General features: G+C 46.3%; 1 protein-coding gene across 1 annotated transcript in view; it reads right to left on the reverse strand.

Moving 5' to 3' along the window:
• PAXIP1 (PAX interacting protein 1) overlaps window positions 1–15434 on the reverse strand; it is a 91146-nt gene that overhangs the window by 48978 nt on the left and 26734 nt on the right. The window contains exons 6-8 of the mRNA XM_039525041.1: window positions 6618–7253; window positions 1099–1840; window positions 315–409 (exon numbers count right to left, since the gene is read on the reverse strand). Coding sequence (XP_039380975.1) covers window positions 315–409; window positions 1099–1840; window positions 6618–7253 — 1473 coding nt within the window. The remainder of the gene's footprint in view (window positions 1–314; window positions 410–1098; window positions 1841–6617; window positions 7254–15434) is intronic.

The raw sequence follows: 15434 nt of genomic DNA on the forward strand, positions 1-15434 counted from the left end.
ATGCAAAAAAAATATGATAATACAACATTAAGATTGCAAAGTTTAAAAACACAAAAGGCCAGGAAATGCTAAATCATGCTGCCAAGAGCAGCATTAACTGAGCAATATTGCATATGTTGCATTTTCTATTCCTGTTTTGTCTGGTTAACTCTGTAGTTTAATATTACTCTTTACGTCGTAAGATAGATAACAAAACATCTGGAATGTGTAGCACAAAGTTTATAGTGTTTTTAAAACCACAATACTTGCAATCTTTGCTTTCTAATTATTTTACTTATCAATCATATTACATTTTGAATAAGGTAGAACCTTACCCGTTTCCAAGTCGCTAACAGCTGTTTGTCAGACATCTGTTCTGGGTAATCAGCAATTGCAAAGACACAGCCCAACAGGAAATATTCTTCTGGAACTAGAATAGTTTGCAGATGAAAGAATAGAAAATTGTAAACTAAAGCAGTTTGGAGGCTACCATTTCAGACCACATTTGTTATATTAAAATTTCCCACTATCAGCTATGGAATAAATGAAATTTGAATTGTCTTTCTTTCTGAAGTCCTGCTTCTCTACAATACAGCTCAAGAAGTGTTTCCCCCCCCCCCACCCCAATGTGAAATGAAAACTAGATCAACCAAGAATTATATGCTATTCATTTAATATAAACCACCACCAGTCAGATGGAAAAACTTTCCAGCTGATACCAGGATGGGCAGGCGCTGAAACAGAAATCTGGACGTGAATGGTAATAGAATATCAATTTCTCTCATGACCCATCTAGTTTCCCCAGCCTTTGGAATATTCTTCCCCAACCTCTCTCTCTTTTAAAATTTCCCTCCCTGCCTCTCAAAAATAAAGTTGTGTTTTGCTTTTATATGTACAGTACACATGGACTAACACAATATATACATTTAGATGGCAGTGGCGAAAAACACAAACCAGAAAATAGAAAGATCTCAATGCTTTCACCGTCCATTGAGTATTGGATAGTCCCTAGTTATTATGTATTTATAGTATATTTTTGATCAAGAACAAATTTTAACCCAACAAACATTTCATATGATTGGCCATCACTTTCAGGATTATAAATCAATCATTACTAACTCTCTATGGCTGGATCATGTCCAAACAGCTGATGTTGTTGCAGCTGTGGCTGCTGTTGCTGCTGGTGATGTTGCAGTTGCTGGGCTGGCACCTGATGTTGTAGTGGCTGAGATGTTTGAGTCAAATGTTGCGGCGCTTGAGTTTGCATTTGCTGCTGTTGATGTTGCTGATGTAATCGCTGTAAATGCTGCTGCTGCAACTGCTGTTGCTGAATTTGCTGCTGTTGCTGCTGTAGTTGTTGCTGTTGAAGGTTCTGCTGCTGTATTTGCTGTAATTGTTGCTGCTGCAACTGTTGTTGTTGTAACTGATGCAACTGCTGTTGCAAGGCATGCTGCTGTTGGAATTGCAGCTGTTGCTGAGGACGGTGGAGTTGTTGTTGAGGATGTAACTGTTGCTGTGGAAACTGTAGCTGCTGTGCAAACTGGTGTTGCTGATGAACTTGCTGTTGCTGTTGTGAAAACTGATGAGACTGTTGCTGTGGGAAAGGTTGTTGAGGAATCTGTGGTTGTTGCTGTTGCTGCTGCTGTTGCTGCTGCTGCAACTGCATAAGTTGTTGAGGTTGAAGGTGTAAAAGAGGGTGGTGCTGCTGCTGCTGCTGTGTTTGATGCTGTTGTTGTTGTAATAAATGTGTCTCTGGAGTTAGTTTGACTTGGCTAAACAACACAGCATTTGTATGTCCCTGCTGGCTATGATTTACTTGTTGTTCTAAACTTTTTGTAGGTGCTGAAAGGGATTGCAAGATCTAGAAAACAAAGATTAATGTTGTGACCTTTAAGATATAAAAATATAAATAACAAAATTTGAAAAATATTTAGCTTTTTAAAAAATGAATGAATATAATATGTCTATGTTTTACATACCTTTCAAAGTAAACAAAATCCTTCATTTATATGTTATTACATCATCACTACAACAGCATTCAAAAATGGAAAGAGCATATTTAAAGGAATAATTGCACTATAAATGGCGTAGCTAAACTCTAAAGAAAACATGAAAGTGGAAATAACTCCAAAAATCTGTGCAGAAAGTCCCAACTGTCTAGGCTGTTTGGGAAGGAGAATTCAGCACAGGTCACCTTTTTCCCTCCAAAAATCTACATGGCATATGGCAAGATTTTTTATGCGTATCCCAAAATGGATCATGCGGTAATAGCACAAACGCTAGTAGTCACATTGCAATCAAAGGAAGTTGTGATGTCATGAAACTACCTATTCTGATATGTCCTTTACAAAAAAGTCTAAACGTTGCTAAAATATGAGGTTTTTGGTTTTTTTTTTAAATTTAGTCTGTCTATGTTAATGGCAACAGTCAAACTTCTGGGGCTTCATTTTCATTTTTTACTTTGCAGTTCACAATTAAGGAAGATTGTTTCACAAGAGCTCAGATACCATATATATTTTTGTTTAAAAAAAAAAAAAGGTACTAGATAACAGAAAAACTATGCAAACGGTCAATAATACCAAAATGTGTACTAAAACAGCAGATACTTTTCTAACATTAATAATCAACTTCAAAAAGCCACAGAAAGATACTGTAGTCTCCATGAACTACTAATCTACAAATTTCATAAAAGTCTTTCAAAACATGAAGAGGAGAGGAATCTAAAAGTTATTCTGAAATAATCAAAACTGGTTTATTGGACTACTTCACTACATAAAATCTGAATTTACTGATAAAAAAAGAGTTCTTTAGCATCTGAAAAAATCTGATATTGTGTCCAAAAAAAACCAATAAGGAAGGTCAAGAAGCCCACTTTCATTTTTGTTTAATACATTTTCACTTTTGGAGTTTCAGTGATTTCAGTCTTCCCATACAACAGTAGACAGAAATTCCTTCTGTGATGGCACCAGCCATCTTAGTCAATGCAGGATAGTTTATGAGGGCCAGCAACCATCACAGTACCCATGAGCCAAAAGCAAACATCCCTTGTTAAACGAGATGACACTACTCAGGGCTGGTACTTTATTTGGTGTCAGGATTGATCAGCAGGCAGTGCAGACCTGCCCAAAAGAGACAGTTGTGGGCCCATCATTTGTAGATTCTGAACATATCAACAGATAATGACTTAAATTAATGAATTTTATCCTCCCAAGTTCCCGGTTATGTACAAAACCACAATTACCCCATTTTACAGATGGGAAACTGAAACATAGAGGAATTAAGTAATTGTTTCACGGATGCATGGGACGCTTGTGCCTGAATCTAAATCTCTTGAGCCCCAGTTTAGTGTCTTAAGCACAGAACCATCCTTCCTTCTAGAGGCAAATCGTTTTCAGATGTCCTCCTGCACAAAGTCTTTACTACAGTAAATTTTACTATAAACACATTTTTAAAAATCTCTGAGATTGTACAGAATGCAAGGGGAAGAGGGAACACAAGAATTCTACTGGAAGGGAAATTAAAAGCACAGCCAGCATTAGATTTTCCCTTTCAAATCAAACAGAAAAACACAGAAAATCTGTCTTACACGAGATCCCCATTAATATCAATGGTAGTCTTTGTATAAGGGCTGCAGTTGTGAAACACATACCAGCAACATCAGCTAAAATTTGACAGAGACAGACAAATACACCTCTACCCCGATATAATGCGACCCGATATAACACGAATTCGGATATAACATGGTAAAGAGGCACTCCGGAGGGGCGGGGCTGTGCACTCCAGTGGATCAAAGCAAGTTCAATATAACGCGGTTTCACCTATAACGAGGTAAGATTTTTTGGCTCCCGAGGACAGCGTTCTATCAAGGTAGAGGTGTAGCTTAAAACGAAAGCTTAAGTGAAATTTGCATTAGTTATATTTGGTTGTTCTACTGCTACAAAAGGAGGGAAAAAATATCTATTTTAAAAGTTGCATAGTGTCTTCAAAGGCCAAATGATTAAAAAAACCTGCTTGCACATGCATTGTTGTGTACGCATGTGCAATTGAAAGCCAGGTATTGGCACAAGCAGGAAGCCAAGGAGACACCTAGTAATCTACACACACGTGTGTCTATTTACTCAAGCAATCAACAGTTAAGCGTGCACAAAAACTTGCCCGAAGGTCTAATTTACCTTTGCAAATAAAAACAATTGAGAATTTAGCATGGTCATTCCATTTTGCGCAGGCAATGCTATGTGGTACGCACTGCTCTGCCCACCAATGGAAAGGCTGTCAGTCATCCTAGGCCCCTTCTGATCCCATCTTAAAAGGAGAAGATGAGGTAGGACAGTGTCCTCAACTAGGGGTACCTGTACCCCTGGGGGTACACAGAGGTCTTCCAGGGGGTACATCAACTCATCTAGATCAGGTTTCAGAGTAGCAGCCATGTTAGTCTGTATCCACAAAAAGAACAGGAGTACTTGTGGCACCTGAGAGACTAACAAATTTATTTCGGCATAAGCTTTCGTGGGCTACAGCTCACTTCTTCATTCTATGCATCCGAAGAAGTGAGCTGTAGCCCACAAAAGCTTATGCTGAAATAAATTTGTTAGTCTCTAAGGTGCCACAAGTACTCCTCATCTAGATCAGTGTTTCTCAACCTCGGGGGGTTGCAACCCCCGAGGGTTGTGGGACAGGTTTAAATGGGTGGCAAGTGCAAGGCTGGCATTAAGGGGTGGCAAGCAGGGCAACTGCCTGTGGCCCCACACCACAGGGGGCCCCACGAAGCTAAGTTACACGCTTCAGCCCCACGCAGCGGGGTTTGGGCTTCAGGGATACGGTAGTCAGGAAAGACTGAGAACCACTGAGGTAGGATTTATCATACATAAAAAAATATTACATTTGTTACTCAATCCCTTCCCATTTGTTTCTCTTATCCACCTGTTATGTCATATCTTTTAAATTGTAAGCTCCTTGGGGCAGTGACTGTTACATGGTCTATGTTTGTACAACACTTCGCACCAACGGGTCCTGACCTCACAGAGGCCTCTAGAGGCTATAATATAAACATTAAATAATAATAAGCACACACAGAGAGGATTGCTTTGGAAGGATCTCAGTATGCAAGGAGAGCTGTACACTGATTCCTACCTCATCCAAGCACAGAATCCAAAAGGTCTGCAGGACACACAGCAAACAAAGGTTATATTTCAAGATGTGGGGCAAAACTCTCAAAAGTGCCTAAGTGACCCAGGAGCCCTTGTCCCATTTGCAAAATTGACTTAGGCACACGGGAGCTTTCAATGTGATTTAGGTTCCTGAGTGACTCAGTCATTTCTGAATATGGGATGTGCGCTCATATGTCACTTGGGGTATGTCTACACTGCAATGCAAGCCCAGGGTTCAAACTCAGGCTCAAGCCTAAGCACACATCTGTCTACACATAAATTGTGCTAACCCAAAGGTGAGACCTAAGGTCCCAGGACCGCACCGGGGGTGGAGGGTTCACTTTGTAGTTTAGATGCAGCTCCACCAGACTTGTACTCCCAAAGACTGCCAAAAGTATCCCACGATCCCATGGGCTGACTTTCTTTGTGCTCTGGATAGTCAAGTTTGGTGGACAGTCAAGTTTTCCCACGCTGCACCATGAGCAAAAGGCTAGAGTAGCCACATTTTGAGAGGGCACTACGAAATCTGGGATATGGATGATTGGACTCAGTCCTGTATAATGCAGTGTAGCCTCTGGAGCCCTAGTTTTGGAACCAAGATTACAAATTAGCGTAGATGCTCAGGCCTTAGGTTAACAAACCCAGGTCTGCTTACTTGAGTTCTACTAACCCTGGGCTTACACCGAAGTGCAGACATACCCTTAGGCACTTTTGAAAGTTTTACCCATGGTCTAGCTGTTGCACATTCAAGTACAATTATCTGAATAAAATGCACTGTCTAGAAGAGTCAAATAAATTCACCAGCACCCTGCCTTTCCCTACGCCGATCCTTTCAACACGCATTCATTGAAATCTAGTAGTGTGTTTATTTCAATGCGTGATCACTTATTTCATATTCTTTCTAGAAGAAATAAATTAACCATAACTATTTACACCAAAACTATGTGGATTGCACTGGAGATGGAATGTATAAATTAGGACCTTGGCTATACTGCATAGCAATTTATAGTTACTCAGTAGTACCAAACACTGCAAATGCACAATAGGAATCAAATTGCAGCTGTTTGAGAGAATCATCAACTTTAAAATTTTCTGAGTATAGAACAGGGCAATCTATTGCACTGAATAAAAGTACTGAAGGACACAAAGTTTGGTTTAATGAACAGGGCAACTAGCTTGAAGACTGTGAATCACTTTGTGCTCCTGCCAACAATGAAAGTGCCTAATATGAATCTTGATATCAAATGCTGGAATTAAATCCTGATTTTTGTAATATCACTATATTTCACCAGTTCGTAATTTTTTCCTTTTGTGAAGCTAAAATACTAATGAATAGGTTGACTACTGGGGCAAAATTTAATCTAGCCGTGTGTAATCTCTATGTAGTCTGGGAATATTTACTCCCCTTTCTCATATTTTGAGGATTTCAAAAGGAAACAAACTTCTTTAAAATGTTAGCCCAATATTGTAAATTAAAAATCCAACACTTACATGTGCTACATTTGATGGTCTATTAATCTGCTGAATATCAGCACTATTAGTAATGTTTCTTAATGTCCGTACTGCTGGACTCCACGTAGTCATCATTTCTGGTCGTTCAGAGCCTTGGGTACCTTGAACGGAAGCCATTATATTACCTCTGATTTCCGGAGGCAAAATATTGCCTGGTACTGGTGGGACATTGGCACACAAATTAATTAACCCAGAGTCCTTGCCTTGAGGCAACCTGCGCTTTGCTGCAGCTGTCTGTGGGACTTCAGCTGGTGTCCAGTTCAAATTCCTTTCTTGCTTTTCAGGAGAGGAATCTGAGGAATCATCAAACATCAATTCCCCTTTTGTTTTATCAGCACTAATAGATTTTGGTGAAAAAGCCTGGTCACCCAAAGGCGATCCTTCTCGAGATGATGCTGGGCTTGATAATTTTTCATCAGTACTAGCTTCATTTTGAGAATCTTGTTCTTCATTTTCTGCGTCTTCTTCTTCCTCCTCCTCTTCCTCCTCATATATAATTAGACGGGGATGATAGGATAGCTCTTCTTTTTTAGCTTTATCAGATATAGAATCTAGTACCCAATCAGGTGTCACAATTTTAATGCTCTCTCGTTTACAAGCGCATTCATATTTTTCCTGTGGATGAGACATAAGAAAAGACTATAAATAAAATGTATTACATATCCCCTCCCACATATAATTAGACAAGATTTAATTATTTCTAGTGGTATGAATAAAGATTAGCTCTGAATATGATTTCATATACACTTAGCCGACACCATCACTATCAACTTTTATCGTGGTGTCATAGTGCACATGACTACACCGGAATCCGTAAAACAGCAACAACTGAACATTTACAAATTTTACACTTTCACAAAACCCAAACTAAGAACCAAGAAAGAAGTGATCAGACAGATTAACTCAAAGTAAGGCAACTGCTTTCAAGCAACCAACTTTTACCCTTTCAGTTGCAGCCTACTACAACTCCTATAATTATCCATTCACTTATGGATGCAATATAACAACTGAAATGTCGTTAGTTTGTTATGCCACTAGCTTTAAAAATATATTGTCAATAACTGTGACAGTGACGTTTTTAAATGAAAGATCATTCTTGCTGAGAAGTGGTGCTGAATTACTCAGGATGAGAACCAAAGGATCCAAACTATTCAGAAGATATACCCATCTGTTGGATGGTAACATCCAGTAACCTCTCTTACCATAGTGTGGCCTGTGTTACACTAAAATATTAGGTTGACCAAGCTATGTCACTGAGGGGTGTGAAAAATCCACACCCTGAGTGGCATAGTTAAGTCGATCTAACCCCAGTGGAGAGAGAGCTAGGTCAACATAGGTGGACTACCTATGCCGATGGGTAGGTGGCATAGGTGGTCCATCTCTTCTGTTGACCTATGCCCTAAATGGCCTCCTCAAGGATTGAACTCACAAACCACTGAGCTATCCCCCCCCACCCACTAGTCTGGACTGCACCCCAGAATGTGATAGGGAGAAATGATACTCCCCTTCCAATGATTTCACAGATGAAAAGCATTGTAAGAGAGCTAAGTATTATAACCACTATTACTAAAGTAAAGAGCCAAAAACATCTTAGAAAATGGACTTGTTTGATTTGTGTTTAAATAGAAACCTGCTCCTACTGGAATTTCATTTTTGACTTCCACTAGTTCCTGTTAGTTTATTTGTATTTCTACACTGTCTTGCAAACCCAGGTACTATAGTAGAACCTGAAAGTTACAAACACCTCGGGAATGGAGGTTGTTCTTGGCTGGGGGGGAAACAGATTCCCCACTTGCCTCCTGTGCACTGTCCTCCTCCTCCTCTTCGTCCTCCAATGACTCTTCCTCCTCGCTCCGTGCAACTCCCCCCTTGCAGGTGTCCATGAACAGTGGTGGGGTAGCGGTGGCGTCACCCCCTATAATTGCATGGAGCTCACGGTAGAAGTGGAATGTATGGGGCTGTGACCCAGAGCGCTTGTTTGCCTCCCTGGCTTTTTGGTATGCTTGCCTGAGCTCCTTGATTTTTGTACAACACTGCTCCGTGTCCCTGGAGTAGCCTCTTTCCGTCGTGGCCCTGGAGAGTTTAGCGTACATATTTGCATTCCTTTTTTTGGAATGTAGTTCTGCCATAACAGACTTGTCTCCCCAGCATGCGATGAGATCCAGTACCTCCCATTCGGACCATGCTGGAGCTCGTCTGCGAATCCGGGACTGCGTGATCTCTTGTGATGGTGGACTCTGCATGGTCACCTGTGATGGTGGACTGTGCTGATGGTCACCTGTGCTGATGGTCACCAAACAGGAAATGAAATTCAAAAGTTTCTGGGGCTTTTCCTGCCCACCTGGCTAGTGCATCGGAGTTGAGAGTGTTGTCCAGAGGGGTCACAAGGGAGCATTCTGGGATAACTCCCGGAGGCCAATAACGTTGAATTGCATGCACAATACCTTTAACCTGAGATTGCGATCTCAATTTAAGCGCTACTCCACTTGCCGAGGTGGAGTACAGAAAACGATTTAAAGAGCCCTTTAAATCGAAAAAACTAGTTTGGTCATGTGGACGGAATCTTTTTTTTTTTTTCCGAATTAACTCAGCTAATTCCAAAATAACAGACTAGTGTAGACCAGGCCTAAGATTCACATTAGAACTATACTGATAATGTGACAATATCTGCAAGTGGCGCTGCTATGTGAAAACAAACTAGCAAGTATTTTAAGAACACAGTGAACCTATAAAATAACTAAGCCCACACTGCTAAGAGATCAAATGTGTAATAAAAGCCTTTGGACAAATCCATAAGGAGTCTTTAAACTACATCACACTTCCTACCATAGAATTAAGCAAAAGACATCCTATTGTTTGTGGCCAATAAAACTGTTCAAATCAGCAGGACAGTCACACTTGTGCAGGAAGTTGCCGTATTCAGATTTAATGCTGCTATTAGTTAGTCTGCTTTATTCTCTGAGGTGTGTAGACTGTCAAGATTATACTTACCAGTCTTTCTAAAACAAAGATGGGCTGCAATGGACACACTTTGACCTGTTCCATGGGAGGCTTAAGCAACAGCAGGCTAATTAGTGGAATTTAGGCACTCTTTTCCTTTGTGATCATTCTCACTTAAGACTCAAAGTACAAAAAACAAATTGGACACAGAGTACATGATTTTCATTCCAAACCTCATGGGATCTCACTGCGCAAATAACTCTCTCAGGTGCAAATAACTCCAGGAAAAATGTAAGTCATTCAGATATTCAAGCACTTAATTTGTATCTCAACTAAGAGTGGCCACAAAATTATAACCACAAAATGGATGCCACTTTTTGAAAAATCTAGCACCAAATATTCATTCCGTAGTTCTGATTTTGCTGAATTAATCCTGAGGACTAAGAGGACATAAGATCCTGGGTATCTGAAGGATCCCTAAAAGGAGTACATCGATGAAACTAAAGGAGAGAGAGAGAGAGACAGACAGACAGACAGACACATTCCTCAAAATGAAATCTGGATAGTGGAATAGCTTTCCAAGGGAAGTGGTGGGTACATCCTATTGCTTAAAGCACTTAAATTACATTTTACAATATGCTAATAAGTGTGCTATTATATTATCCTCAGCCTCTCAAATCTCCCCTTCCACCAGCAGAAGCCAGAACAGCTCTATCTGGGGGATAGGTCATTTTCAAGTGTACCAGATTTTGCTGGTCTTTAGAACATAAGACCAGCCATACTGGATCAGACCAAAGGTCCATCTAGCCCAATATCCTGTCTTCTGACAGTGGCTAATGCCAGGTGCTTCAGAGGGAATGAACAGAATAGGCAATCATCAAGTGATCCATCCACAGTCATCCATTCCTAGCTTCTGGCAAACAGAGGCTAGGAACACAATCGCTGCCCATTCTGGCTAATAGCCATAGTTCCACACCTCAGCAGAATTAGCCTGCCTACTGCACAGCATGTTTGCCGACTGGCACAGGCACACATGCCTTAGGCTAGAGAAAAGTGCATCAGGCTGGAAGCCAGGACCACAAATTCAAAACTCACCTCTTCTACTCATTTATATTTCTCTCTCTTAGGCCTGTACTCCTACCTTAGTATCAGCCCTCCCCAACAACACTGATTTTACAAATAAGTTAACTGTGGATTTGTAGAAGGTCACTTCAGATAGAACTCAGAACAGGACGTAGGTTCTGAGGCCCAAGTCTCAGTCATACTGCCTTACAAACCCAATGTGACAAATGAGGATAACTCAAGAATTAGAGGTCTGTGCTAGGGATCTGAAGGTCCAGAGTTCAAATCCAGTTTACAGTCCACATGAAGAATCCTTACGACTGCAAATGAGGGTATCTGATTTTTCCAGCTCTCTTTTTAAAAGAACAATTTATTTAATTCACACAGTGAGAAAGCTTCCTTTAAAACTGAATGTATAGTTAAAAATCCTATTATAATCTATAATGACACAACACATAACAAAATACAGGCGCCTCGCGTTTCAATAGTCTGTTACACATTTCTATTGCTTGTATTGCACATTGGTAGATTGCATGGTTGAGTCCTGGTCCTGGTCATAAGAGTCATGGTCCTGGTCCATTCCCATCCAAATCTATAAGGGAGCCATTGTTAAAATTTTAACTTAGCAGCTTCGCCTCTTACATTGCTCATGTTGGGGCTCTGGAACAGCAGGAGACATTCTGGGCTGGCCTAAAAGCTATAGCTCCTTTTCCTCCACCAGCAACAGCAGACTTTCACACCCACGCCAGCTTCCTGACATCAGATTTTTACAAACAGATCTATGGTCACGTTACAGATGAACAGCTCTGTGTTCCAAACTGTGCACATTATTTGTCTACATAACCATGCATTGTTGTTTCTATTATCCCTGCCTCACCCCATGTCACGGAGTGTGGGGGACCCAGGGCCTTCACCCCCGTGCTCCCTACGATTCACCAGGACTCTCAGCCATCCAGTAAAGCAGAAGGTTTATTTAGACGACAGGAACACAGTCCAACACAGGTCTTGCAGGCACAGATAACCAGATCCCCCTGGTTCGGTCCATCTTGGGGGGCCTCACAGCCCCCCCCCCGGGGATCAGAGCTCGGTCTCCCTGCTCCTCTCTCTTCTCCAGCCCACTTTCGTCCCCCAGTCCTCTCCGGCCCCTCCTCTCTCCTCCGCCTCCTTCCTTTGTCTGCCCTGGCCAGAGGTGTCACCTCCCCTCCCCCAGGCCAAGCTCAGCTCACAGTTGAATTCCTGACACTCACCTAAACCTCTGGCTCTCCCCTCCCCCACACAAACAGTCTGTGCTTCCTACTCCTTCACACCTCTCCCCCCTCCGAGACTGAACTGAGCGGGGTCACTCCAGCCAGTGACCCGGGGAAGTTCGGACCCACCTACAACCTTATGCCGCCCGCGCCCTCTCCCCACCCCAATACCCCTGGGGTGCACCCTGGGCTGGGGCCTTCTCCCCACGTTCCAGTCTGGGGGGCTGTGATTCGGGTTCTCTCGGTTCAGAGCCCCCCTTCTGACCCGGGCCCCCCTCTGGACAGGCTCCTCGGGGCGGGGCGAGGGCCTTACAGCCATCTCCCCCCTGTCCCGGGCCTTCCTCTCCCTCTGGCAGACGTCACAGGAGCGGCAGTGCTGCCGGACATGGGCAAAGACCCCAGGCCAGTAATAGTTCTGCAGCAGCCGCTGCTGGGTACGCCAGGCTCCCTGGTGCCCAGAGGGGGGAATGTCATGGGCCTGGCACAGCAGCTGGCGGCGATACTCCTGGGGTACCACCAGTAGCCTCCTGATCCCCCCTGACTCCATCTTCCCTGGGGGAGCCCATTCTCGGTACAGGAGCCCCTTCTCCCACAGGAACCTTTTCCGGCCACCTCGTCCCATGGTCTGTCCCCCCCCGAGGCTGGCCAGGTCCCTTATCCTCCGCAAGGAGGGGTCTCCCCGCACCGCGGCCTGGTACTCAGCCGCTGGGGCAGGGGCAGGGATCTGTCCTCTCACCGGCTGGGTCTGGGGCCACAGCCTCTCTGAGCCCTGTCCCTGGGCGTTCCCTCCCCACCGGGTCAGGGTCCGGTGTCTCGGCCAAAGTACTTTCCCCGGGGTCAGGGTGCAGAGCCCTGCGTCGACCCTGACTACGGTTCACGGACAGGGTACCCTGGGTGTTACTTGGCCAGTCCTCGAGGTCCCCCCCCATTAACACCTCCGTGGGCAAATGTGGGTGCACTCCCACGTCCTTGAGGCCCTCCTTGTCCCCCCACTTCAGGTGTACCCTCGCGACAGGCACCTTGAATGGGGTCCCGATCACGCCCCTCAGGTTCAGGTAGGTGTTGGGCACCATCCGATCTGAGCCCACCACCTGCGGCCGGGCCAGCTTCACCTCTGCGCCCGTATCCCAGTACCCAGTGACCTCCTTCCCGTCTACCTCCAGGGGAACAAGGCACTCGCTCCGGAGGGGTAGTCCCGTGCCCACCCTGTAAACCCCAAACTCAGGGCTGGGAGCATCCAGCCCCTCGGAGGGGTCGACCCGGGGCCCCCCTCCCTCCTTTGCAGGGGGTACGCGGCCCACCCCCCTTTCGTGCGACCGCTGCCCCTCATCCGGCTGGGTCTCTACCAAGTTGACCCGGTGTGGGGTTGGTCTGCTCAGTTTGTCCCGGAGCTTGGGGCACTGGCCCCGTACGTGGCCCGGTTGGCCACATTGATAGCAGCCCATGTCTCGTGGGTCCCCTCGAGGGGGACGGCTGGACCTGACGCCAGATGCTTCCCTTTGGTGGGGGCCCTCCCTCGGCTCCTTCTGGGAGGTCCCATGGTGACTCTCTCTCTGCGTTGAGGCAGATCTGCTCCTTCGAGACTCCTCCCTGCCATCCCCTGCCCGACTGTCCATGTATTGGTCGGCCAGCCGGCCTGCATGCTGCGGGTTCTCCGGCTTCCGGTCCATCAGCCACTGCTTCAGGTCAGCTGGGCACTGATCATACAGGTGCTCCAGTACGAATAGGTCAAGCAGGTCCTCTCTGGTTTGGGCCCCAGCCGTCCACTTGCGGGCGTACCCCTGCGCCCGGTTGACCAGTTGCAGGTATGTGACCTCCCGGGTCTTACGTTGACCCCGGAACCTCTTCCGGTACATCTCCGGGGTCAGCCCAAACTCGCGGAGCAGGGCCTCTTTGAACAGGTTGTAGTCCCGCGCCTCCTCCCCTCTCATTCGGCTGTACACCTCCACGGCGGTGGGGTCCAGTAAGGGGGTGAGGCACCGGATCCTGTCTGCGGGGTCAACCTGGTGCAGCTCACAGGCGTTCTCAAAGGCCGTCAGGAAGGTGTCTATGTCCTCCCCCTCCTTACGCGGGGCCAGGAAGTTCGTATCGAAGCTCTTTGTAGGCTTGGGCCCCCCCCTCACTCACCGCAGCCGGGGCCTCCCTGTTGTTCAGTTGGGCCATGGCCAGCTCATGTCTGCGCTGCTCCTCCTTCTCTCTCGCCTCGAATTCACGTTGCTGTTGCTTCTCCTTCTCTCTCGCCTCGTATTCACGCTGGCTTTGTCTTTCCTCATATGCCCTCAGCTCCTTACGCTCCTCCATCTCCATCCGTTTGATCTCTCTCTCCAACTCCAGCCGCCTGAGTTCCACGGAGGCCGAGCGTCGCCGGGACGATCCCCTGCTGGCCGGGGGGGTCACGGTGCCCTCCGTAGCTGGGCTCCTCCTCCCCCTAGGCCTAGGGGTGGGGGGTCTCGGGGAGCCCTCAGCGGCCGGCTGACCACTCCCAGCGGGTACAGACACTGGTGCCTGCGCTGCATCTGCCCGGCTGCTTCCCTCAGAGACAGGGACCGGTTCATTCCTGCGATCTCTCTCCTCCAGCCGGGCAATCAGCTGGGCCTTGGTGAGCTTCCCATGGCGCAGCCCCCCCTGCTTGCACAGCTCCACCAGCTCCCACTTGTGCTTCTGGGAATACATCTTCCTGCTGGCCACTCGCAGGCCGGGGTGCTCGCCGCTCCCCACGGGTTCCAGGGGGACCCCTCGTGTGCCAGTCTTTGAGGTCACCCCCTCTCTGCCAGGGTCGAGCTGCAGACTCCTTCGCCCCTGGGCTCGCTCGCTGTGATCCCCCGGGGGACCCTGTTACTGCAAAGTCCTGCTCTCTGGCCACACTCGCCCAGGAGTGAATCGCCCCTTCGTTTTACTGCTCCCCAGTCACTTACTGCAGGAAGCGCCGTCCACGGGGTGCCGCCGATCCCACCGCTGCCACCAGTTGTCACGGAGTGTGGGGGACCCAGGGCCTTCACCCCCGTGCTCCCTACGATTCACCATGACTCTCAGCCATCCAGTAAAGCAGAAGGTTTATTTAGACGACAGGAACACAGTCCAACACAGGTCTTGCAGGCACAGATAACCAGATCCCCCCGGTTCGGTCCATCTTGGGGGGCCTCACAGCCCCCCCCCCCCCGGGATCAGAGCTCGGTCTCCCTGCTCCTCTCTCTTCTCCAGCCCACTTTCGTCCCCCAGTCCTCTCCGGCCCCTCCTCTCTCCTCCGCCTCCTTCCTTTGTCTGCCCTGGCCAGAGGTGTCACCTCCCCTCCCCCAGGCCAAGCTCAGCTCACAGTTGAATTCCTGACACTCACCTAAACCTCTGGCTCTCCCCTCCCCCACACAAACAGTCTGTGCTTCCTACTCCTTCACACCCCAATTCCCACAAACCTGTTGCCTCTTGCCTTTAATTAATTAGTCTGTAGACATTTTGGGATAATATCTTGTATAGCTCCCAGCACAACCAGGGCCTCTGGGTGCTACTGTAACATAAATAGCGTCCCAACCTACCCCAGTCCCCCAAGTTA

The sequence above is a fragment of the Mauremys reevesii genome, linkage group 2 (genome assembly GCF_016161935.1).
Source record: "Mauremys reevesii isolate NIE-2019 linkage group 2, ASM1616193v1, whole genome shotgun sequence".
Classification (NCBI taxonomy): domain Eukaryota; kingdom Metazoa; phylum Chordata; order Testudines; family Geoemydidae; genus Mauremys; species Mauremys reevesii.